The sequence below is a fragment of the Cervus canadensis genome, chromosome 32 (assembly GCF_019320065.1).
Source record: "Cervus canadensis isolate Bull #8, Minnesota chromosome 32, ASM1932006v1, whole genome shotgun sequence".
NCBI classification, from domain to species: domain Eukaryota; kingdom Metazoa; phylum Chordata; class Mammalia; order Artiodactyla; family Cervidae; genus Cervus; species Cervus canadensis.
The window spans coordinates 19,154,379-19,180,161 of record NC_057417.1 but is presented as its reverse complement, the minus strand read 5'-3'; the positions used below and the strand labels follow the sequence as shown (position 1 = coordinate 19,180,161).

Genomic DNA, 25,783 nt, shown 5'->3' with positions numbered 1-25,783 from the left:
TCCTTTTACCAGACATCCATCCATCCATCCTTTCACATATCACCCATCCTCTTTATTCAGCCATCCATCTGTGTCTCCATCTACTCAATGATACAATTCCTTGTGCTCCTACTACGTGACAAACGCTGTGGCAGGCACTTGAGATAGGATGCTAATCCAGAGATGGTGTCTGTCCTCGGAGAGCTCACAGGTGGGCAGGACACATAGCTAGACAGGTGATGATAGAACAGTGTGTGAAGTGCTCTGGGACCGGGCAGTCTGGGTGCTGACTCCAGCTCCTCCACTTGAGATCGGGGGCAAGTTACCTGACCTCTCAGTGCCTCGCCCCCATGGGCACGTGGGGATCATCACTACACATACTTAAAGCTCTTCTGAGGGTTAAAGGAGCTAATATACGTGAAGCCTTTAGAACAGAGCCTGGCACATGAATGCTCTGTCGGTGTTTGCTGTTCTCTCAACGAGGGGAAGTTGTGGGGGGAGGGCGGGGGTGTGCTTCGGAAGCCCTTAGGCAGCATCTGCTTGTAGGAGGCAATGGGGGTCGTGGGAGGCTTCTTTGGGAAAATGACATTTAAGCTGACATGTGACGTCTAGATACCAGGCAAGCAGGAGTGTACAGGGAAAGAAAGTTGGGAACATCATAGGAACTTTGGGATTGTCTAGATGGCAGGTATGTGGAGAGAAAGAAGGGCAGCAGATGAGAAATCAGGCAGCAGAGGTTAGCGGAGCTGGAGGGACTGAAGCCTCTTTAGGAAGGAGCTGCAGGAGATGCTTTCAGGCAGAGCGGGAAGCGCCCAGCTGAGCATCCCACGAAGGTCTCCACAGCTCCGGGCAGAGAACAGATGTGGGAGGATGGCCTCCATCCTTGTCCTCCCCACATGTGAAGGGAGGGGAAAGGGTGAGCTGGTTCAGAAGGGAGCTCCTGGGGGCAGCACAGTCACAGTGAGGCCAGATCCAGGAGGCAGGCAGGAGGGAGAATGAGCTGATGTGGGAGGGTGGGAGGGGAAAGTCAGTGATGACACTCAGGTTGGGGGCGGGGGGAAGGTGGGGGCAGGTTCAGATGTCTTGAGTCTCAGGTGCCTGGGAGCCACCCAGGTGGAGGTGTGTGCTTATTCATCCATTCATTCATGCATTTGTTAATCAAGTCAGTGATTCATTCATCTAGTAACTATTGTGGACCTACTGTGTGGGGTGGGAGCTGGGTCTGGGAGAGAGAGTGGGGCCCAAATAAAAAGGCTTTGAATATCAGGATGAGGAGGTCAGCTGGGCGAGAAGAAACCACTGCAGCAGCTCCAGCTTCAGACTGGGCAGGGGCGTGTCTGTTGGGAATCTGGCCCTGGGTACCTTGGAGCTCTTTATTCTCTTCTAGGATCCTTTTGAAGTTGCCAAGTGGATCACAGAGGTCCGGGAGATGATTTTTTGTTGAAACATGGACAAAATTTTTAACTATTTTAATAGTTGTGTTTATGTAAATGTGTATTAGGAAAAAAAATGTATAACGGGCACACAAGCGCCGTGATTTCACAGATGTTATTGCTTAGGATGAAGCCAAAATAGGCATTTAAGTTAAAAGGCAAAAAAAGTTGGCTTAAAGAAAACTATTAAATAAATAATCGTGCAAGTGGTATGTGATGATGGAATGCGGGCGGCTCAAGCAAGGGCCATTCTTACCCTCTGCTCAGGCCAGAGAGGGATGGGGAGGGAGGAGGAGGCTCATGGGAACACTCACTCAGGCTTCAAGTCCTTTTGGGTGCCTGCAGGGCCGGGGGAGAGAAGTAACTGTCATTCAGTCCCATGGAGGCTGCAGCAAGAAGGCTGCAGGTTAGACTAAAGGAAGCACTTCCAGGCAGGCCAGGTGAGTGATCCCAATGGGTCCCTACTGGGAGCTACTGGGAGGGCTGTCTTCATGCCACACTGTCTTCCTGCACCTGGGAGCGGGGAGGACCACCTGGTTTGAAAGCTGGGGTCCTGGGTGAGAACACACAGGCCTGGATGGGGGGAGGCAAAGCCCCCTCCTCCCACCCCTGCCAACAGCTTTCCCTGCCCATCCCCTGCACTCAGCAGACCATCCCTCTGTCCGCAGATAGAATGGCTGTCGGCCTTGGATGCTGACCTTGACCCCCATAGGTTGGCTTGACCCACAGCCCAGAGCAGCTCTTACACAGCCTGCTCTGCCCTGGACACCTGCTCCCAGCCTCCCTGCAGCCGCACACCTGGGCTTGTGTGGACACACCCACCTCAACATTGGACAAGCCTGAGTTAGCCGTGTGGACGTGCACACGTGCTAACCCACCCCTGTCTGAGTGCTCCCGCTGACGCTGAGCGCACACTCCTGTGTGCATGTGCTGGAGCTGGATACACGCCAGCCCTGGACCGGGGTCTGCACGTGCCCACCACCCTGAAATGGGGCTCTGTCCTACGTTTGCTCAGGTGTGTGTGTGCTAAGTCACTTCAGTTGTCCGACCCTGCGACTCTATGGAGTGTGGCCCCCCAGGTTCCTCTGTCCATGGAATTCCCCAGGCAAGAATACTGATGTGGGTTGCCATGCCCTCCTCCAGGGTATCCTCCTGACCCGGGGATCGAACCTGCATCTCATTATGTCTCCTGCATTGGCAGGCAGGTTCTTTACCACTAGCGCCACCTGGGAAGCCACTCTGGGCTATGTTCAATCTCTCAGTGTCCAACTCATCACCCCCTTTCTCCTCAGGTGCCCTCGGGGCCCTGGTCCTTCCCCCACCTGGGGGCTAACTGGCAGGTCCAGGCCGCTGGAGGTCACTGGGCTGACTGCCCTTTGGGGCTGGTGGCTGTGATGAGCCACCTCCCCTGCAGCCTCCACCAAAGCCCACCCATCCAGCCACACACTCCCTCAGGTAATGGCAACGTCAACTTGATTCACGGCCTTTCATCTGCTGGCAGCCGGGCCTGAGGACACGGTGTGCTGGGAAGCTCATCCCTGGGGGAAGCTGCTGTTACCAGGGTGCCAAACCCTTGTTTGGGAGGAGGTGGGGACAGAGGGAAGCACCCAGGGCTGAGGAGTTAGTTAAAATCCCGAGACTACTGCTGACCTGTGTGGCTCTTCATTCATTGAGAACTATTTGTCGAGGGGCTTCCGTGTGGCAGGCGCTGAATGTGCACTGGAGCTGCCACGGCGAATCAGAAAGGCATCGACCAGCAAAAGTTATCAGTTCAGGTCATGAGAAATGCTGTGTAGGCGAACTGCAGAAAGTCCGGATTTAAACTGCAGAGGTGAAGGTGGGCCTCTCGGAGAATGGGCCGTGACAGCCGGGACTGAGGGATGAGGAAGGAGGCGGTAAGATGGTGTGGGCAGAAGTCAGAGCACGTGCAAAGGCCCTGGGGCTGACAGGAACGCCGTGTGGCTGCATGCAGCACTGGGGCAGGACACCGTGTCTGGAGCCCCGGGTGAGGGCATGAGTTTTGCTGCTGAGCGAGCATGTGGGGTCAGCTGGTGGGGGCCTCGTGGGTGAAGGGAAGTTTGACCCTCACCTGAAGGCTGCAGAAAACCGCTGACCGGAGGGTTTTAAGAGGTGGACACATCGGCTCTTCATTTTGAGAAGTGCATCCGGGTCTGGGAGATGGGGTGAGGGGCTGAGGCAAGGTGACCAGAGAGGGGCTGCTGTGGGTCCTGGTGGGAGGTGGGGAGGGAGTGAGGGGGTGGGGAGCGCCTGGACTGGACCGGCCTTTCTCTGAGCCTCCCTCCTGGGCTTCGATGCTATGCAGGCAGGGATGCTGTAGGCCACATGGGGCCTTGGTGAAAACCAGGGAAGACTGTTCTCCAAGTGGATGACTTAGAAAAGCCCCTGTTCCCTCAAGCCAGGAGAGACGGGGCCCCGGAGCACACAGCCTGGGGGGCCTGGAGTTTCGCCCCCCTCGCCCCTAACCCGGGGGCTATGTGTGATGAGCATATTACACCGCCCCGCCGGGGGACTGAAGACAACGGCCATCAGTCATGAGGAAAAACCAATCTCTTCCGCGTGGAGATTTACTGTGTAGACAGACAGGAAATCACAACGTGAGACCTCTGCCCTGTGTCCACGTGGCCCGGCCCACCGTACCCTGGTAATTGCTTCTTGGGCCATAATTCATCTTGGACGGATGCTGTCTGAGCCTCGGCCTGTAGGGAGGCCGGAGACTGGGGAATGAATGGCCAGAGGCCTGGCAGGGGAGTGGGCAGTGGGCAGCGGCCAGGACTGGCCAGGACATGGGGGAGGGAGGGGGTCTGGGACTCTGGGGGAGCAGGAAGGGGCCTCTGCCTGGGACGAGTTCCATGCCAGGAGGCCAAGACGGTGAGTCAGAGCACCAAGCCCCCTTTTACGAACACTCCTGACCCTCCCTCCCCTGGAACTTCCAGGGTGGGTGGGTGGATGTCAGGTGGAGGGGTGCAGGCAGGGTGGATTAGAGATAGGAGGCAAAGGAGGGGCTCCACAGGGCAAGAGCTGGCGGCGGAGGGAGCCAGCACCCACTCTCTAAGGCTGGCGCTCTTCATGGACCAGCCAGCCCAGGCTGGGGGGTATCCGGGAAAATCAGGAAGGCCACACTGCTCTTTTGAGCAGCCTCCCATCTCAGCCCCCAGGCCACTCTTGCTGTGAAACCTGTTTGCACACCTGTAAGATGAAGGCCTTTTATACAGTTCATGAGGTTCTCAGGGCAAGTACACTGGGATGGTTTGCCATTTCCTCCTCCCGTATTGAAAAGCAGAGACATCACTCTGCCGACAAAGGTCCGTACAGTCAAGGCTATGGTCTTTCCAGTGGTCACGTATGGCTGTGAGAGCTGGACTGTAAAGAAGGCAGGGAGCCGAAGAATTGATGCCTTCACACTGTGGTGCTGAGAAGACTCTTGAGAGTCCCTTGGACAGCAAAGAGATCAAGCCAGTCAATCTTAAGGGAGATCAACCCTGAATATTCACTGGAAGGACTGATGCTGAAGCTGAAGCTCCAGTATTTTGGTTGTCTGATGCAAACAGATGGCTCATTGGAAAAGTCCCTGATGCTGGGAAAGATTGAGGGCAGAAGAAGAAGGCGTCAGAGAATGAGATGGCTAGACAGCATCACCAATGCAATGAACAAGAACTTGGGCAAACTCTGGGAGATGGTGAGGAATGGGGAGGCCTGGCATGCTGCCATCCATGGGGTCACAAAGAGTCAGACATGACTGGGAGACTGAACAAGAAGATGAAGGGCCATTGTGGAACTCAGCCAGTGTGCCCTGCCTCCCAGGAGATGCCCCTAAGGATGCCCAGAGTGACTCTGAGGAGCAGGTGTGGCGGGTACCCTGAGGCCTGGGCAAGGAAGCCGAGGAGGCATGGGCGTAAGGCTGCTCAGGCAGCTAGGAGGTGGTGGGGTCTGGACTGGAGTCCCGGTCAGGCGGCCCCAGGTCGCTCTCCATCACCAACTCGCTGGGAAATGGGTACCTGCAGCATGAAGTCTGTGCCTAACCATGATACGCAGCTTCAGTGACGAACCCACAGAGCATCCAGGTCAGGTGAGAGCTCAGTATTACTGACTGACACTTATTTGGCTTCACTGGGTCTTAGTCACCGCATTCTGGATCTTTAGTTGCAAAGTGTGGGCTCTTAGGTGCGGCATGTGGGATCTAGTTCCTGACCAGGGATCGAACCCAGGCCCCCTGCATTGGGAGCGCAGTCTTAGCCACTGGGCCACCAGGGAAGTCCCTGTATTGACTTCTGTTATTATCACAGAAGATGACTGCTTAAGCCTGCCTCCTTGTCAGGAGTGTGTGTGAGTGGAACAGTTTCCCAGAGGCTGGGAGCCTGGAAGTGGTAGGCTTACCATGACTGCCACGTAGAGGTCCAGGTCCTGACTGCCAGCCCCAAGTACCCAGGGACACACAGCCCGTTGGCGGAGGCCCGCTACCTCCCCCATCACCTGTCCTGGGCCTGTTCCCTGTCTGGACACCAGAAGCTCAAGTCCTTGGGCCCCAGGGGAGCCCTCTGTGTGTGCAGGAGGGTGGGGCCCATCCCTGCTGGGCCGGGAAGCAGGGTCACCTGGTCCCCTCCTGCTCCTCCACGTAAATGACCTGCCTCTGTCTCGGGGTGCCAACTCGGACGCTGGTAGGGCTGTGAAGCGCGAAGTGATGGGGGAGGGCAGCAGGCCGAGCGCTAGACGACAGGGGCGGGTGTCGAGTGTGGTGACTGGGGAGCCGCTGCCTGGGCTCGGGGCCAGCTCTGGCTTCTGGGACCATCTGCTAACACAGGACCAGAGCTGCCACGGCTTCCAGTTTTTCCAAAGAAGCAAGGAATTGGCAGACCAGTGCAGCCAGCCAATCCCGAGGAGGCTGAGGGTGAGGCTGAGTGATGGTGGTGGTGGGAAAGGGGAGGTGCTAGAGCCTCGGGAAGGGACCAAGCTGTTCTAGGCAGGGTGGGAGGTGAGGTCTGGGGAGGGACTCAGAACATCTCAGTAAATGTGCCCGAGTGTGGGGGCAGCGGCCACTGGTCTGGCTACAGAATGGCCTTGGCAGGATCTGGGGGACCCTCTGAGGTCGTGGTGCCAGTGCTGGAGCCAAAGGAACAGACAGACAGAATCGGGTCCTTCCCGCTGCGGGTCAGAGAAGGCGGGTCCCCAGGGTACAGAGGCCCGAGTGGAGGCTCCCCTGGGAGACTCTGCCTGCCCTTCCTTAACCCTCTTGTCAGCTGTGGCCAAGATTCATTCCCTGCAGCCACGCCTGGGTGCCAACCAGGACCCCGAGCCCCTGACAGCTGCAGTTCTGGGCTGATTTATAGCCCTGTAGCTTACAGGGTTGGGATGGGACCCAGGGAATGGGAAGGGTAGCGGGATGTGGAGGGAGAGGAAGGCCTCTGCTCTCCAGGAAGACTGGGGGTGGGAACTGCAGCTTCAGTCCGCTAAGGTCACTCTATGGATCCCCCTGGGCAAGAGGGGCGGGGCCAAGAATAGTCCCCTCCCTCTCTTTACCTCCCTGGAAAGGCAAGGACTGGGGGGAACCAGCCCCGGGCACTCATGGAGCCTTGCATCAGGGACTTCAGGCTTCCCTAGTGGCTCAGACGGTAAAGAATCTGCCTGCAATGCAGGAGACCCAGGTTCAAACCCCGGGTTGGGAAGATCCCCTGGAGAAGAGAGAAGGGCGACCCACTCCAATCTTCTTGTCTGGCAAATCCCATGGACAGAGGAGCCTGGCGGGCTATACAGTCCATGGGGTCGAAAAGAGTAGGACCCGACTGAGTGACTAATACTTCCACTTTCAGGTCAGGGACTGCAGGCTCCGGGGGGCCGGGAAGGAAGTGGGGGCCAATGTTCATGCTGAGCTGGGGTGGGAGCTGTGGTGGGGGGTCAGCTACATAGGACCTGTAACTGGATTTAGTTGGCTCACTAGATGTTTGTTAACTTAGAGCCAACATTTAAAAGTTAGATTTCACATTAAAAATAAATACAACACCTGGATTCCTGGCTTCTTTTAAACCCTCTGAAGATCTGGGGTGGCGGGACCCCGGGATCTGAGCTGCAGAAGCTGCCTGGGCTGCTCTCTTGACCAGGTTCTGCAAGGCCAGCTTTGCTCCCTAGTGTTGCTTGCCTGGCCCTTGAACAACAGGGACTCAGGCTCAGAGCTCTGGCTGGTGGTTAGAAAGGCTTAGAAGCTGGGATGCTCGGCCGGCCTCCCAGCCCACGGCTGGAATGCAGGAAGGGCTGGCCCGCATTCACAGTCTCCAGGGCTGGCCCAGAGACATAAGCCCCGGCAGTACCAGGGTGCCTGGCAGGTTAGGGCCCCTCTGTTTCCACAGGAACTCAGAGGGGAGCCGGGGGTGGGGTGGGTCCAGTAGAGGCCCAGCCATTATCCCTACATGCAGCCGGGACAGAAGCCCTTTCCCTTCTGGCCAGTTTAATAGTCGGAGGGAGGGTCTCCAGAGGGCCCCCTTACCCAGCCCCCAATACAACTGCTGGCAACTGAGCTGCAGTCTAGACCCCTAGTCCCCTCAGCTGAACCTTCTTCCCCCTCGGGGGCCGCTTTATCCGGACGCTGATACTCACCCCTAAAGGAAGCGGGGGTGGGGAGCTGCAGGAGGAGCCAGCAATCAAGCATTTGAGGGCTGTACTTTCGGGATCCACTCATGCTGAAGGGAAACCCCAGGGTCCAGGAAATTTCACCCCAGCTCTCCCGTGGTTATCTCAGGACTTGTATATTGACTAATAGCTCACCAAGCTGAGTGTCTCGGGTAAGTTACTCAACTTCTCTGTGCCTTAGTTCCTGTATCTGTAAAAGGAGCATCATAATCATACCCACCCCCCAAGGTTGAATGCGGGTGAAATGAGTCAGTTCTAGGCATATCTGCTAAGTCGCTTCAGTTGTGTCCGACTCTGAGACCCTATGGGCTGTAGCCCACCAGGCTCCTCAGTCCATGGGATTCTCCAGGCAAGAATACGTTGCCGGGCCCTCCTCCAGGGGATCTTCCTGACCCAGGGATTGAACCTGAGTTCCTTACGTCTCCTGGCTTTGGCAGGCACGTTCTTTACCACTAGCGCCACCTGGGAATAATAGCCACTGTAAACCGTATGTAAACCTATTATCTGGCCAGGATCACGACCCCATTTGCAGGTGGGAAGAGGGAGCGGCCGGCCTCCAGTGGACTCAGTCCGTTCTTGGAGGCAGCAGTCTCCCTCTTGTCCGACCCCAAATCTAGCTCATCAGACCATATTCTTTAATAACATCTTTTATTGATCTTGCAAGAGAAAAAAATAGAAATTTATTTTAGAGTTAATGCCTGTACAGCTTTTTTCCCCCTCCCCTCCTAACTTGCATGGTACAATTATTATAAATATCAACTGAGATCCTGGGAGCAAATTTGTGTGGTGCTTGTGTGATCTCCCAAACATATCTGACCTGTTACACACACCTTGGGCAGGGATGGAAGGCTGGGCTCCCTTTAAAGCCAAGGTACTGGTTTTGGTCACTAAAAGTTGATCAACCGCCCCCCCCGCCCCCGACTCCCCGGCAGCTCTCCTGGAAGTCTGGAGGCCCAGAGGTGGAGGCGCTTGCCACATCCGGGAGGGTGAGGTGAGCCTAGAGGCTGGGGGCTTGGAAGCTACTGAAATGATGGATCTTCTCTGGGAGAAACAATTCCTTATCTTCACGTCCGGCCCCACGCTCCTAATGAAAAGCGCATTTGCATAGCTGCTCGGCTGAAGCTGCAAAGCTCATAAAGTATTTGCTGGGGCTTTTGGTTGCATAGGAACCTACTTGGAGTACAGTACGGCAGCAGCGGGGCCAGGCCGGGAGCCAGGAAAACAACGGATTAATATTTGGAACGAGAAATTACCCACCACTGGGAAACCAATGAGGTCCCTGATCCGAGCTTGTTACACAGATGAAAATAGATGCGATCTGGGCTTCACGTGGCTGGTGGGGGCAAGGCACATGTCCAACTTGCCCAGAAGGTGCTAGAAGAGGGCAAAGGCATGGGGACCCCTGGGCAAAAAGAGCCTCACCGCCTGGGGCCCAGGACGCAGGGGGACAAGAACAGATGGAAAGGGAGAAAAGCCTGGATCAGACAGAGGGAGTCCGCCCACTCTCTAGGCTAGTTCAAGTGGCAGGGGGCGTGGCCTCTGGGGCTGAGGGTGGGGCTGTGGCACTGGTCTTCTGCCTCCTGCCCTGGCATCTAGAGGGCATCTGGATGGGCCCTCCTGGCCCTCTGGGGTAGGACGCTGCCTGCCTGTCCCGTCGGCCTGGCAGCACTGCAGTGACTGGGGCCCGTGTGCCGGACGGGGGTACGGGGCTGACTCAGGGTGGCGGGTGGGTTCAGCTCCCTCAGTTCCTCAGTTTCGATCCCTTCTCAGGCTTAACCAGACGACAGAGACTCTGCATGACCAGGGACCCTCACAGGATCCCTCCTTCTCCACTGGGCCTGGGTGGGACCCCCTGGGACCGCCCCCCACCCTGGGATGAGTGAAGTGGTGGTAGCAGACCAGGAGGGGTCCAGGGGAGAACCCCACCCTCCCGGCCAGCTCTGCCAGCCCCCAGATGAGGCAGGGATGGGGTGGAAGTGGGGGCCTCCGAAGGTAGGGCCCCACGCCTGTTGGAGTTGGCGTCTGAGGCCCCGTCTCCTCCACCCGGCTCAGCCATGCTCCGGGCCCTGGGGCGGCTGGCTGGGAGGCCTCCCCAGGACACGTTACTGTGTTGCCTCTAGTCAGGCAGAGCCCACGGATCCTATGACGGGCCCTGCTTTGTGGGATCTCACTCGAAAGTCACGGAGCCAGGAGTCCCTGGGCTCCCCGTGCTGACCCCAGGACTGCAGCGGCCAGCGGAAGACCACACCACACCCCATCTTCCTCCTGAACTCCTGTGTTTCCCAGGGCCGTTCACCCCTCGAGTCCCTTCTCCCCAGCGGGCCCCTCCACGCTGCAGCTCCCTTCTGCCCTCCCTGGTCTGGGGTCTGGGGTCTGGGTGGGCCCACACGAATGCCTGAGGCCGGGGATGCAGGTACTGCGTGGGGGCTGGTGACAGAGCCCCGTCCTGGCTGAGAGGACCAGCCCCGCTCCTTCGCTGGTCAGCACCGCCACCGTCTCGCTGTCTCCTTCTCGCTGATGCAGGTTTTGGGGCGTAAGGCTGTGGAGGGGTAGCACAAGAGGAAACAGTGTTACCCAGCCTCCATCCCCAAGGGCTGCCCCCTGCCCCCGGGGTGAAACCCACACCGCCTGGGGTCTCAGCATTCAAGGCCCCTGGAGACCTGGTCTCCTTCCCCAGCAGCCTCCAGCTCGGAGCAGGCTCGGCCACACTGTTCCCTCTGCCTGCCCAGCCCTGTGCGTCTTTTAGGATCCAGTTCAAGCATCCCCTCTCCGGGAAGCCTTTGCCCTTCGCATCCTCTCCGGGTTTCCCATGGTCCAAGGCCAACCCTCTCGATACAGCGCTTCTGCCCTTAATGGCTCTTTCCCCTCTGTACTGGTGGCTTCCGAGAAGCATACCACGTTACTCCCAGGGTTCTGACCCCATCACCCCTTCCACAGCTCCCCGGGCAGGTTCCCGGGTGGAGAAGAGGGGGCTGAGGGTGAAGGATGCCAGCTCCTTCTCTGTTTCGACCGAACCCTGGAAACTGGGTGGGAGGGGTGCTCTAAGCAGAGAAGGAGACTGACCTGGGTCAGCTGCATTCTGCTTCCTCTTCGAGTTGGTAACGATTTGGTTTTCATTCATCATCTGCACGTCCTGGTCCTCTACCTGATTACTGCGGGGAGGGAAAAGCCAGAAGGTGCCTTCCGGCTCCAGATGGCGTGTCTCTGCCATCCTTCCCCGTTAGGGCTGGCGGAGGGGGAGATCGGAGGGGAGGGGAGGTCATAGGGCCAGCTCAGTGGCGGCGGGGGGGGCGGGCGGGACGCACCTGATGGCGGTGTGCTTCTCCTGGTGACAGATGTCCGTGTCCTCGGTGAAGAGGATGGTGTGGTAGGGCAGCGTGGGCTCGCACGTGGGCAAGATGCCCCCGACCAGGTGGCCCACCATGGCCAGGATCCCGTTGTACACGAGCAAGTCATCCACCAGGAGCTGGACAGACAGAAGAGGGGCTGCGGGCCAGCACTGCCCTCCTCCTTCCCACGCGTGACCTCGAGTGAAGGGCATCACTGCCCAGAGGCTCGCCTACTACATACCCAGCCCGTGTTGTGATTTCAAATCTTCACGATGACCAGGGAAGGCACCTGGATCAGCCCCACGTTGCCAATGAGGATACTGAGGCTCCAAGGGCTCAAATCTTAAACCGGAGCTTGGAGGCAAACTCGGGTCTCTGACCCCCAGGACCCCACCCCGCCCGATTCTCCCCACCTGAGTCGCCCTCCTGGTAGGAAGAACCCCCCGCACCACTAATGATTCGAGAAGAAAAGATGAAAGAAAAGCCATGTTCTGTTTTTTTCGGGGTGATGACTCAAATCACACGGAGAAGGCTTTGAATTCATGGACGGATGATGGCATAGATCCCTGCCTCTGAGGACCCAGCATTTGTGTCTAAGGTTGCAGCCGACAAGTAAATCAAACTGTGACAAATGATAATTGCTGGCGGCCTAATTACCAACGAGCATAATTATCTCCCCAAACCCAGCTAATAAGTACTTACGCCAAACTCCTTCACCCCTCGATGTGGTGTTTTTGCGTAATTCCACAGTTTGATCATTGACACCGTGGTGGGCAGATCGAAAATCACATAAACCCGGTTCACCTGTCAGAGGGAAGAACTAATTCAAACAGGCATGTTTGGGAACAGAGGCACGGGGCTGGGCCGGGGGGTGCCAGGCGTGGGCCCGTGTCGGCCGGCTGGGCTGCTCCGGGGCTGCCGGGCGTGGGGTTCTCGCCGCCTCTCATCTCCCCGAAGCCCATCTTGAGTCAGGTCACGTGTGGCTGCGTTTGCAACAAACCGCTGAGCTAGCTGTTGAAGGGCCTGTTTTCTGGGCCTGGCGTGGCCCTCATTTAAATGCCCACGGAGAATCAGGGACACCCTTCCTTTTCCTCCAGGTCAGGCCCAGAAACACAGTCATTCTGGGACTCCCAGGGCCAAGGGCGATGGCCCCCAATTCCAGAGTCAAGAGGCATGCCTCCCACCCCCGGAGCAACCAGCACAGCCTTGACCCCTGTTTGTCCTTTCCCTGAATCACAAATGAAAAGCGTTGCTGACTGGCTGGGAAGGTGCCGATGGTTAATTTCAGCAGAGATCTTTGAACCTCTGGTGTGGGGTAGTGGAGGGGGGGGTGTCCCAATCAGTGGCAAAAATCACCTAGTAAAGTAGGACCCAAGAGCCCCACACCAGCTCCCCGCCCCCAACACAGACTCTCAAATATTAGTGGGAAGATAGGGTAAAGCAAATAGAATTCAGTGTTGGCCACAGGCTGCAGGCTTAGCGTTGACCCAGGCCCTGGCTTTCAGCCCCAAGACGACGTAGGGGAATACGGGAAGAGTCAGTCTTCTGCTTGTACCATGGAAACATTCTAGATGAGGGGCTTCCAAATGAGTGCCCACAGGACTCAACTGGATACAAATATTTGAGTCCAGCTGGAAGAGGGACAGGTGGGGAGATTGCCCCCACACCCAAAGTTCTTCGTGTGAAAGAATGGCAAATGTCTGCTGGTCAAGGTCAAGATAGCTGAAGGCTGGACTGGCTAGGGGCCACCAGTTTGCAGCCCCAGGTGTGAAGGCTGATAGATCTAAGCATTTCCTGTCTGCAGTGGTGGGGCTCGGGCTGGGGGGATCAGCCTCTGCTCAAGGGAAGCTGACGGAACATTGAAGGGGTGCTGCCCCTTCCTGGGAGGGTTTTGAGAGGAAAATGTACCCCTTGTCTTCCCTCCATGGGTCACAGGGGTGGGCACCCCAGCCCCTGCTGCACATCTACCCAGGCATCTGGGCCCGTGGCTGAGAGGCTGGGGGATGCGATCCGCCCCATCCCATCCCGCGTAGCCCCTCGCCTCCCTTGCTACCACCATCGACCAGGCCCAGATGAGCAAAGGCACACCCCAGGTTCGCCATCAGGCCTTGGAGCAAAAGGATGGGTGGGACCACTTGTAGAGTCTGTGATCTGGGAGACCGAGTCGGTGGGTTGGAAGAGCTTACCAGGCAGGTGTGAGGACAGAGGGAGGGCAAGGTGGGAGCCAGGTACCCGGTGACATAAAAAAGGAGCAGAAATCAGGAATGTGGAGAGGCTGGGGCTGGATGGAAGAGGAGCGCGAAGCAGAGACGGGAAAGAGAACTAGAGAGGGAGGCTCACAGGGACGGAGGGTTGCCCATGCCCCCAGGCCGGCTGCGCTGGGCGCCTGGCCTCAGAGGCCCACCTGGCCCTTCATCTCCCTGGTGTCCGCTTATAATCAGCACCCCCAGAGCAAAGGGAAACACCTCTGGCCGGGAAGATGTGTTAGCAAAGACCCGAGCCTTCCTGGCAGCCCCTGGGCATTCTGACTTGTTTCGAGGTTAACTTGGCCTGGAAGGAAGATGTGTCGCTGAGGCTGGGGACAGAAAGTGCCACACACCCCCGCCAGCCCCCCATCCACCCCAGGGCTGGGAGCCTGCGGAACCCACCAGGCCAGGCAGGATGGGGGCCAGCCACATGTGTCTGCCATCGCTGGTGTTATTCACTTGGTCGATGAGCTTGTCAGGGGTCCGGACGTCCCCGCACACACCCTCCAGGGAGTTGACGCTGTCTGGGAAGGCGGCGATATCTGAGGACGCCTCTAAGCTGTCATAACCCAAAGCAGTGTGTTCGGCCCCACGCACTGTGGGCCCCTCTTGCGGCCGCCAGCCCCCATCATGCGGACGGCGTGGCCTGGGGGGACACCGGGGTGGGCTGAGCCGCTGTCTGCTGCTCGGGGCAGCTGGAGGAGTGTCAGCCAAATTAGACATGTTCTGGGGGAAAAGGAAGGCAAAGAGGCTGAGGGGAGTCGGGGTGAGGGTGGAGGGGTGGCCGGTTTCAAGGAAAGGAGAGGAAAGTATGCAGACAGCAGGCTGGAAAACATGGGTTACATGGAACTGCTGGAGGCCCGAATAAAAGGGGTTGCTGCCACTTTTATGGGCTTCCCTGGCGGCTCAGCTGGTAAAGAATCTGCCTGCAAAGCAGGAGACCTGGGTTCAGTCCCTGGGTTGGGAAGATCCCCTGGAGGAGGGCATGGCAACCCACTCCAGTATTCTTGCCTGGAGAATCCCATGGACAGAGGAGCCAGGCAGGCTACAGCCCATAGGGTCACAAAGAGTCAGACACGACTGAGTGACTGAGCAGCAGCCGTGGCATTTTTAATTTCCAGGTCTGGTTCCTACAGGGACATTTCCCTCTACCTTCGAGGATTCTGCTCCTTCCCCCGGGCCCCGCCGTGCTCCCTGCAATCTGGCTGGAGCCCCCCTTCTGCCTAGAAAGGATACTGTTCTCTGACAGAGGGATTTTTTCTCCTCTTTCGTCATATAGCTCCAGGCCGGTAAGACCGATGTAATAGGGGTCACCCCAGCTGGTCAGGAGCTGAAACTGGAAAATGACTGGAACATGTTATTAAGGAAAAAACAGGCTTAATTTTCTGGAGAACAGAGGGAGACAATTACAAAGATAACAGGGATATATATATGTGTGTGTATATATATATATATATATTTTTTTTTTTTTTGGTTTATAGAGATGAATGAGAGAGAAAAATGATTTTTTTCCCCTCCGAGACTAAAGTCAATCAAAATGTATGTGGCATGAAATTTTCTTTCATCTAAACAGCATATGAATGTGTGTATGTGTGTTTGAAGAATTCAGAAGTTCTCTCCAGGCCCCAGGAGACAGGGTGACAGGCAGGGAGGGTGTCCTTCAGGGAGCTGGCAGGATGGAGAAGCATCTGTCACAAACTCAGTGTATAGGACTGAACAGTGACCAGACCTCATAAACCACCTCCTGCCTCAGTTTCCCTGGTTGTAAAATGACAAGATCAGAGTGCCTGTTCCTTCCTCCACCCATTTCAAGTGTGGAGGGCATAAACAGCAAGGCGGGTTGTGGGAGTGTCACAGCTTTGGGGGGACAGGCTGTGCCAGGGTGACCCCCTCCTGGTGCTGACTGCATCCCACGTGCCAGCCCTCCCGCAGCCCTGCCCTCCACTGGCTCCCAGCACCCCCAGGAGCAGGCGTGGGAGGGTGATCCTCTGGGAGGGCGGGGGCGGGGGCCGGGTTGTAAATCAGAGGTGGTCCTTTCCCGGGAGATCCGGCAAATGAGACTGCCAGGCTGTCTGTGCTCACTAACCTGACTCTACCTCTTCCCAGCCATGTGAGCTGGCAAGTTACTTAACTGTTCTGTGCCTCAGTTTTCTCTGCTGTGAAATGGGGATGCTAGCAGTACCCACCTCACGGGGCTAACACAGCAGGTTCATACAAGCGACCCACTGCCAACAGTGCCAGGCGGCAGAAATGGTCCAGCACATTTGAGCTATGACTCCTTCCCTTTTCACCTCCTCCCTGCCTGGTTCCAAGGAGAGCCCCCAGCCCCATCCCTGGGTGGGTTCCCGCTTCTCTGGCCCCTCCCAGCTACAGTCCTGGCTGCTGCCTCCTGAACCTCAGTCCAGCAGGGGAGTGGGGTCTGGAACTCGTGTTGCCCACCCCAGTCCCAGAAGCACCGGTCCCCCTGAGGACCTGGGAGCCCTCCCATCCTCTCCGCAGTTTCCCTGCATGGGCTCTGCTGCCTCGGCTGTGGCCTGGCTGAGACCCAGGGCAGCAGCTAAAGCCCAGATCCCGCCCCAGGGCCAGCAAGGAGCTCCAAGGGCCTGGCCCTCTCCCTGGGTTCTGGGCTTGGCCCCGAGGGCCTGCGATGTGCAATGTGCGGGTGGCAGGAGGAGGAGTCCCCAAATGACTCAGTGGTAAAGATTCCTTACTCGGGAGACTTGGGTTCGATCCCTGGGTGGGGAAGATGCCCGGGAGAAGGAAATGGCAACCCACTCCAGTATTCTTGCCTGGGATATCCCATGGACAGAGGAGCCTGGTGGGCTACAGTCCATGGGGTCTCAAAAGAGTCAGACACGACTGAGCAACTAAACACCAACAGGAGGAGGATACAGCCGCAGGGCATCGGGGGCGCCTCATAGTCCATGCTCGCCCGCTCCAGGCTCTTCGTGTCCAGCCTGCAGACACAGAAGCAGAGGATTGTAGTGGCCCGAGTCGCTGGTCAGTTGTTCCCCGGGAGGACGGGGAGGGACAGAGAAGCTTCTGCTCGCACGGAGTTTCCATCCACCGGGGGAGGCTCGTCCCCTCGGGTTTGACTCGTAATCCTCACAACAACCCTGGGAGCTGGGAAGTGAAGTCACTTGCTCAAGTCACACAGCTGGGAGGTGGCAGAAGTGGGATGTGACCCGAGGTCGTCTGGTTTCGGGGTCCACGCTCTGAACCACCCCACTCGACCTCAGTCCCTTCACGAACAAGGTTAAGTCCACGCTATGCTAACAGCTGAGACCCACGATGGACCAACGGATTGTGGTGCTGGGAGGGGGCAGGCTATTACCCCAGGCTTTGGTCAGGGATGTGATGTCTGAGCTAAGGAGAAAGCAGCCATGGGAAGAGTCACAGCTGAGCTGAGCCTTCCAAGACGAACAGCATCTAGAGCAAAGGCTGGTGGGAAGGAGCTGGGCAGTTGGTGTTTGCCCCAAAAAGCAGCCAGTCGGGGGTGAGGGGTGGGATAGGAGACAGGCAGGGAGAGGAGGCTGGGAGGTGGGGAGAGCCCTGAAGGCTTTGGCTTCGCGGATCCTGAGCAAGTGGCTTCAGTAGCCTGGGCCTCAGTTCCCACATCTGTGAAATGGGCACAACAACCCCTGCTTCAAAGATGGTTTGGAAGGATTATCTGAAGGATGAATACAAAGCATCTGGCTCAGAGCAGGCACACAGGAGGCAGACTCTCTCCTCCCCCAGATTCCTCCCTGCAGGGCTTCTCTCCCTGGTCCACCGCCAGTGACTTCCGGCTCTGGCCTGCTTTCTTCAATTTCAAGGGCAATGTTGTAATTAAGTGACTATTCCCAGTATCTGGCCCCTGGAGTGATGCCAGCTACAGTAGAGGGAAACTCATTTTTGTTTCGAGAGCTTGGCCTCTGGTATTTGGACATCAGGGGGCTTAAATGAGTAAACTTAACGTGGCATTTACAAATTGTTAGGAACTTAAAGCAGCTGAGACTGGGGCCAAGCAGTCCCAGTGAATCCATGAAATGTTAGGCTGCGTTTTCCTCTCTGAATCTTTCTAAATCAGGAACACAGAAACAAGACAGGGAAGGCCCTTCGACGAATCGGCCAGCGGGCGTTTCTGGAATCTAGGCAGCCTGGAGCCTCTTTTCCCAGCAGGAAGCCCAATGAAGCATTTAAAATCTCAAACACTCAAAACTGTGAGAAACCCAAACATCCTCAGACAAGGTGGTACATCCCCAGGCTTCCGGAGAGGCTTGGCTAAGCTTTAGAAAACTGGCCAAGTTGAAAAGCAATGTGTTTGATCATCACTTCAAAGCCCTTTAGGTACAGGCTTCAGAGCCTGATGCAAAGCCAGGGCCGGTAGGCTGGGAAGGCCCGTTTGGGGAGCCGCTCCACTCACCTCTGGACTGGCGGGGGCAACGGTCGGGCCTGCAGGTAGTCCACAAAGAGGATTTCTTGAGCAAAGTCAAAGTGGCAGTTGCCTGGTCCCTTCCGGATGAGGAAGCCCTCGGGAGGGGAGACACACAGGCCATCCAGGGAGACGTGGACGATCTTGGCCTAGCAAACGAAAAATACAAGGCTGAAGAGAAGGAGCCGGTGTGAGGAGGGCGGTGAGCGCTGATGTGTCTGGAGGTCCTGGTAGCTGCCACTTATGACCGAGGGCCTTCATGGAGCCCCCCAGGCCTTCCTCCCAGACCAGACCTCACCTGGTCAGGGGGCTCCTTTCCAATTGCCATCCCTACTCTGTGCCAGGCACTGGGCAGACAGCAGAGGAGTAGGTGGGTGAGGGCCCTGCCACAGAGGACACATATAGACCTTCTCTGGTCTACTCAGCTGCAGAGGCCTGGGGTCGTCAAGGGCATGGACTCAGCTGCTCTGGGATCCACCGTGAGTAGCTGTGCAAGTTATTCGACCCCTCTGCCTCAGTTTTTCTCATCTGTTAAATGGGTTCAATGAGGAGCCACCTTACATAAAGTCTCTAGAACAGAACAGTTCCTGGCACGCAGTGGGCCGGTGTTTGCCTAGATAAATCCTTCTCCACCCCCTGTTCACACCTCCTCTCCTCTCCTAGCCCTTTCCCTTGGGACAGAAGTGGACCCCTTCCTGATTTTCCTTCTTGAGCCCTTGGCCCGTGCTGTTAAGGGCATGTACCCCATAGCTGTGTCCTGGGTGGTCTCTGTGTCTCCCTTGATGGCAGACTCTGACTGGATGATCTCTACATCGACTTTAGGGCCTGGCACATAGTAGGTGCTTACTGAGAGCCTGCTGAATTGATTGGATCTGGACCAACATGTCCCCCTGTTCTAGGCCAGATTTTGCCAGCCAGAGGGCTGCGACCAACCAGTCAATGTCAGAGCCTAACGGCAGGGCCTGAGGTGGCTCAGCTCTGGTCCCCTGGGCAGGGGTGATGTTGGGTGAGCAGGGAAGGGGAATCAGGGCTCCTTCGTGGTTAGCAGAACGGCCAGCTGCTGACCAAACTGAGGGTGTTTCACCCCTGGGAGACACAGAGAGGCTTCTCTGTGCAGAAAGAAAGGCGCCCTGTCCTGGGTCTCATGGATTACAATGTACCCCAGGGCCCTTCATTCCTTCAGCATTTAGGGGGTCCCCCTAGTCAGTCAGGGCTTCCCTGGTGGCTCAGCTGGTAAAGAATCTGCCTGCAATGCAGGAGACCCCGGTTTGATCCCTGGGTTGGGAAGATCCCCTGGAGAAGGGAAAGGCTACCCACTCCAGTGTTCTGGGCTGGAGAATTCCATGAACTGTATTGTCCATGGGGTTGCAAAGATTCAGACATGACTGAGCGACTTTCACTGTCACTTCCTAGTCAGTCACAGGGTGTATACACCTAAAAGGTATAGAGGGCTAGCTCCAGGCACGGCTGGATATGGCAACCCCAAACCTGTCACTATACCTCCACTTTGCTTTCCTCAAGGTTCCTGCCCAGGCCCCAGGGCTGGACCTGTGATCCAGGTCTGGCCAAATGGAGAATTGTCACCCCTTAGCCATGTGATTGGTTCAGAGAGATGAAACTCGATTAGAACAATCAGCATGGCTCCTGGGGTTTTGCTGGCTTGCTTGGAAAGAGGAGTTCTCTCTTCTGCTGGACTTGGAGCAGGCAGGATGTAAGTCTAGCACTGCCAGGGTTTGCCCGGTGGAGAAAGCCACCTGAAGTGAAGCTGAGGCCCAGGAAGCCCTTGTCCCTCTTCTAGAACCACCACCTCCCCCAGGAAGCATCCCTGACTTCTTCAGCACCCCCATTCCTTCCCTCAGGGGGAGCTTTAATTATCACCTCCATCTTACAGCGAAGGAAGCTAGAGTTCAGAGAGGCCAAGCAATTTGCCCAAGGACACCCTGGCGGGCTGTGGAGCTCACCTCCCAGAGTGCCAGGCTGGGCTCTAACCTCATGCTAGGGGCCCAGAGCCAGGGTGCCCAGGAGCGTCTTGTGGGGTAGGCATCTGAGGCACACTTTCCCAGGGAGGGAGGGAGGGGGCCAGAGTTCCCATCCCACTGCAGCCCGGATGTGCCCTCTCAGATGGGGCCCACCCTCCCAACGGTGGCCACTCGTCACGGGCACTGCAGCTGGTGGGGGCCACTCCTGGGAAGCGGGGCCCCAGGCCCAGTGTTTCCAGGCAGTAAATCTAGCATTGTGGAAGCTCAACTGGACAGACGGATTCACTCAGGGGAAGGCCAAGGTCCAGAGGCACGAGATGAGGCAGAAGAATGTTTTTTAATGCCAATATAGCTGACATTTTATACGCGCTTGACCTGAGAGTGTGCTTACAAAGACACCAGGGCAGCCTCGGGCGGGGGGTTTGTAAATTGCACGTTCCGGGGAGCCGAGGCTCCTGAAGGAGGTGGCGGTGGGTGGTGGAAGGGGGACTGCTCACTCCACTGTGATAAATCACCAGCGTCTTGAGGCCCTGGACGTGGTGAGGAGCCAGACATGGGCTCAGAGTAGCCTCACAGGCCAGGTCCTGGCCTTGTCAACCTCTGTGGGGTAGAGGCAGGCGTCTTTGTCCTCTTCCTTTTACAGCCGAGGAAACTGAGGTCCAGAGAAGGCAGGCCGTGTGCCAAAGGTCACACAGCTGTAAGGGCCGAGGGCGGGGGAGGGACTCAGACGCAGAGCCTGGTGACTTCAGGGTCCTAACTGCATTGCCATACTTTAGGTGACCTGGTCGTCATCATGTCTGTGTAGTGGGAGGGGACAATTGTCTCATGGTTCATGTGCACACCAGTCAGAAAAGCCCATGAAAGGGGGCACCTCCTGATAACTCTTTTCCACAAGCCAACAGAGGCCCCTGCTTTTCCACACCCAGCGGGAGAAGAACACGATGTGGAAATCAGAGTGTGGGCAACCAAGCCCAGCACATGGGGACTGGGCCTCTAGCTGTGTGACCTTGGGTGAGTGCCTGGACCTTTCTGAACCTCGGTTTTCAATATCCTGAAAGATGGGGGTAATAACACCTGCCTCCCAGAGGCTGGGATGCGGGTCCAGTGCAATGACTAGGTGTGAGAAGCTCTCAGCCCAGGCCTGGCTCCCAAATCTCTTGGAGAACAACAGGGCTGTGCAAGGAGGCACTGTGCGTGGGGGTGCTGGGCCCGCTGAGGACCCCCAGAGGACACGTAGGCGCTGCAGCTCCCCGAGTCTGCCCTGGGCTCTTTTGCCTGCATTTGCGGTTTGCAAAAGAAGGAAACGGCAGCAGCTCTCTCGCTCCCCGGCGGTAACCTCCCCCAGCTCCATTTGGAAAGTTCTGGAGGATTTATGCTCCTCTCCGGCAGCCACACCAGCCATTCATCAAGACGCTGTTTCTCTGACAGTGGACCGAGCACAGCCGCTGTTCCCCGGCTTACCCCTCGATAGGTGTCCTCGGGAGATTTATTGTAGTTCCAGAAGCGAAGGCCTGCGATGCTTTCGGCTCTGTCGAAGCGGATCGTGACCACGTGGTCCATCCCCGGCGAGAAGGGGATCAGCCACATATGCTCATCCTCCATCGTGATGTTGGCTCCATCAATTAACCTGTGCTCAGTGGGGAAGGCGGGGAGAGCTGAGGGCAGCCCGGTCGGCTGGGAGAACTCACACTGCGGGGTCGGCACCCACTCCTCTCCCCACCACGACAGCTGCCCCTGCCTGGCACGAGCCTGGCTGGAGCAGGCTTATGAAGGGGAGGTGAGACTAATCAAAGCAACAATGAGGAGTCATCACTTATCTGTGAAGTTAGACAAAACAAGAAACTGGGGGAGACAACAGCCTGTGCTGTTAAAGGGATTCTCTGGTGGCTTAGACGGTAAAGAATCTGCCTGCAATGTGGGAGACCCAGGTTCGGTCCCTGGGTCGAGAAGATCCCCTGGAGAAGGAAATGGCAACCCACTCCAGTATTCTTGCCTGGGGCCGAGTTGCCTGGTGGGCTACAGGCCATGGGGTCGCAAAGAGTCAGACACCACCGAGCGACTAACACTTAGATGCTGTCAAAGATACACTGAAGCGATCATCAAGGCTTTTAAAAAGGATAGGGGTGGGGAATATATTATTTCAGGACTCTTTAACCCACTTCTAGAATTTTCCCCCAAGAAAAGTTTATTCAACATGTCAGAAAGCCATCTGTACCCAGATATTACTTACATTAGCAACAAACAAACCAACACTGAAAGATCTCAAAAGAGGGAAAGGTTCAGTAAATCTATACAGTAATTAAGATGATCATCATGGGGATGATGCAGTAAAGTGAAAAGCCAGGTTATGGGATGGCAGGAGCACTGGTTTTAATGTTGTAAAATGAGGACAAGGACCAAGAGAGATTACCAAAAATGAAAAATACATTTCTGTCAGAGGGGACAGGAAGTGACAATTTCTATTTCCCCAGCTTTCTGTAAAATGCTGTATTGACTCTATGGTACATTTTGAAAGAACTCTATTCCTTCTTCCTTGTGCTGGAGGAGAAAGATACTAAAGCACTAGGGAGAACTTGGCAGCTCCTGGCGTGGGACAAGTACGAGGAAGAGCAGGCGCCTCTGGAGGGAGGTGGTCTGGCCTGTAGTCACACAGCCTGGGTAGCCCAGGGCAGCCTGCCCACCACTGGGCGGGAGCCCCCAGCACCCTCATGTTCTTTATTTAAAAAATAATTTTATTTTCGGCTGGGCTGAGTTTCCGTTGCTATGCAGGCTTTTCTCTAGTTGCAGAGAGTGGGGACTGCTCTCTGGTTGCAGTGAGCGGGCTTCTCATTGTGGTTGAGAAGCACATTCTCTTGTTGCAGAGTACAGGCTCTAAGAGGCTCAGTAGTTGCAGCTCCCAGGCTCCCGAGCACAGGCTTAGTAGCTGTGGCGCGCCGATTCAGTTCCTCCTTGGTGTGTGGCATCTTCCCGGACCAGGGATCTAACCTGTGTCCCCTGCATTGATTGGCAGGTGGATTCTCTACCACTGAGCCAGTGGGGAAGCCCCATCATGTTCTAAAAGAGCTCGCCAGCTGGCCCACACTGCACTCCCACCCTGGCTCATCCTTCCCAATTCTGTCCAGCATACCTCAGCCCTGACCCCAGCCCTGGTCTCACTTCCACTGAGAGGCCTGGCCCTGGAGATAGGAACCCACCTCTCAGTCTCTTGGGTGATCCCCCTCCCCTCACTCTCCCATTTTCCAGGTGACTTTGAAGCTGGTGCCATGTTTCCTAGATCTAATTTATTATTATTAATTGTTTTAAGTCTTCATTGACTTTGTTACAATATTGCTTGTTTTACGTTTTGGTTTTTTGGTTGAGAGACATGTGGGCTCTTAGATCCCCGACCAGGGATCGAACCCATACCTCCTGCACCGAAAGGCGAAGTCTTAACCACTGGACCGCCAGGGAAGTCCCTCCTAGATTTTAAGATAAACTTTGCTTTTCCTTTTTACATTTTAAAGTTTTGGACTTGGAATAAATCTTACAAGCAAAGTGTTCATCCAAGAAGGTAATGTTTCTTTTTTTTCCTCTAAAAGGTTGTTATTAAATTGATGGATGGTGTGTCTTACAACTGCTGGCATCTTAGAACTGAGGAAATTCAGCAGTTTAACCCTGGGGTGTTTGTGGAATTAAGCTGGCTGAGGTCTACCACTAGAGAACCTTCTGTTTCCTTCCAAAAGCAATTACCTCCCTGTCCTAGAAATGGGGCCACTTCCAAAGAAGAACTACTGCCCAGTTCTGAGAGTGGAGAGACCTGTTGAAGCGCTTAGAGCTGACAGTGAAGGGAATTCCCTAATGGAAACACTCAAGAATATATAAATGGTACTTCCTAGCTCTGTCCGCAAAAAATCCTAGAAACAAGGACTGACCCAGTAGCAATGAGCATCCCTAGGGCTAGACTATGGTCTCTAAACACCATTTCCCACTAGAAGGAGCCTGGGCTTCTAGGAGAAATGGCTGATCCCATACTGGGGATAATACATGTACAAGAGGAACCTGGGATTCCTTGTCATATCAGAAAGGAAGGCAGCTATGAGAGACTATTTTACAGAAGGATTCGGGAGCCCCCAGTGTCTAAAGAGGGATCAATCTGACCATCCATAGGATAAAAACTGCAGCAGATTGAAACCCTTCAGACACAGTAGATTTAAATCCCTGAGTTTATGGTAGTCAAAACCAACAAATGTTTTAAAGGATTCTAGAGAAACAATTTGCTCTTTTGAAAACTGAAGAAATAGAGGGAAAGAATCAAGCATCAAACTGTCTTTCCTGTTTGAACTGTACCTCAAAGTAACTAAGTAATTGAGGCAAATTTTCCCTTTACTGACAAAAACAAACAAAAAGAATGATAGGATCAGTCTATCATCGTTTCACAACCCCTAAAAGAGTAGTAGATCTAACCACTAAGTGTTGGCTAACAGCATCACAAAAAGCCTGACAACCAGATGGTCCATGAGTCCAAAGGAAATATGCCCTGACATACATGACCTGATAGTTACGTCTTGTTCTAAAGGCCAAATCTCAATATGATCAGGCCTCTAGATCTAGTGAACAGTTTACAAGAAATACAGGAGCTTGAGGAACAAGTTAATACCATAGTGATGCAGTAAAATCCAGACTCAACAGAGCAAAAACCCTGGTTTCTTCTACAGATAATTTATAAGCAAAAAGTGAAAAAAGATGGAAGGGAACCCAGAGATTTTGAGAGGCTTAGGTGATATATCAACCATCAAAGGACTTACTAACAAATAGAAATAGACTCACAGTCATAGAAAACAAACTTATGGTTACCAAAGAGGAAAGAGGCAGGGGAGGAATAAACAGGAGTTTGGAATTAACATATACACACTACTATATATAAAACAGATAACCAACAAGGACCTACTGTATAGTACAGGAAACTCTACTCAATATTTTGTAATAGCCTCTAACAGAAAAGAGTTTAAAACAGAATATGAATATACATATATATATATATATAAAATACACATATACATGCATATGTGTGTGCTAGTTGTTCAGTTGTGTCTTACCCTTCACGACCCCGTGGACTATAGCCCACCAGACTCCTCTTCCATGGAATTCTCTAGGCAAGAATACTGGAGTAGGTAGCCAATCCCTTCTCCAGGGGATCTTCCCAACCCGGGATCAAACTCGGGTCTCCTGCATTGCAGGCAGACTATTTATCATGTGAGCCACCAAGGAAGCCCATATATGCGTAAATTTATATATATATATATACATACATATTCATATATTTGTGTATATATGCATATATGTATATGCTTATACAGGCATCCCAGGTGGCGCTAATAGTAAACAGTCTGCCTGCCAATGCAGGAGACATAAAAGATGTGGGTTTGATCCCTGGGTCAGAAAGGTACCCTGGAGGAGGGCCTGGAAACCCACTCCAGGGTTCTTGCCTGGAGAATCCCATGGACAGAGGAGCCTGGCGGGCTACAGTCCATGGAGTCATGCAGTCAGAGGAGAATAAAGTGACTTAGCACAGCGCAGCTCGTATGCATGTGTATATATTTACATGTACGTGTATCTATATCTGGGTCACTTTACCATATACCGGAAACTAACACAATACTGTAAATCAACTATATTGCAATAAAAATTTTAAAATATATTTTAAAAATTTGTTTTTTACCTATGGCACTCAGCTTGCAGGATTTCAGTTCCCTATCAACCAGGGATCAAACCCAGGCCCCCAGCA

General features: G+C 55.1%; 1 protein-coding gene across 7 annotated transcripts in view; it reads right to left on the bottom strand.

Annotated features, from left to right (window-relative positions):
* Positions 1-8,682: 8,682 nt before the first annotated feature.
* LOC122433296 (katanin interacting protein) overlaps positions 8,683-25,783 on the bottom strand; it is a 228,546-nt gene continuing 211,445 nt past the window's right edge. For all 7 annotated transcript variants that reach the window (XM_043456082.1, XM_043456088.1, XM_043456086.1 and 4 more), the window contains 9 exons: positions 21,481-21,646; positions 18,032-18,189; positions 16,519-16,583; positions 14,863-14,973; positions 14,029-14,168; positions 12,083-12,184; positions 11,357-11,517; positions 11,115-11,203; positions 8,683-10,590 (listed from right to left, as the gene is read on the bottom strand). In XM_043456082.1, coding sequence (XP_043312017.1) covers positions 10,532-10,590; positions 11,115-11,203; positions 11,357-11,517; positions 12,083-12,184; positions 14,029-14,168; positions 14,863-14,973; positions 16,519-16,583; positions 18,032-18,189; positions 21,481-21,646 — 1,051 coding nt within the window. In that variant the 3' untranslated portion in view covers positions 8,683-10,531. The remainder of the gene's footprint in view (positions 10,591-11,114; positions 11,204-11,356; positions 11,518-12,082; positions 12,185-14,028; positions 14,169-14,862; positions 14,974-16,518; positions 16,584-18,031; positions 18,190-21,480; positions 21,647-25,783) is intronic.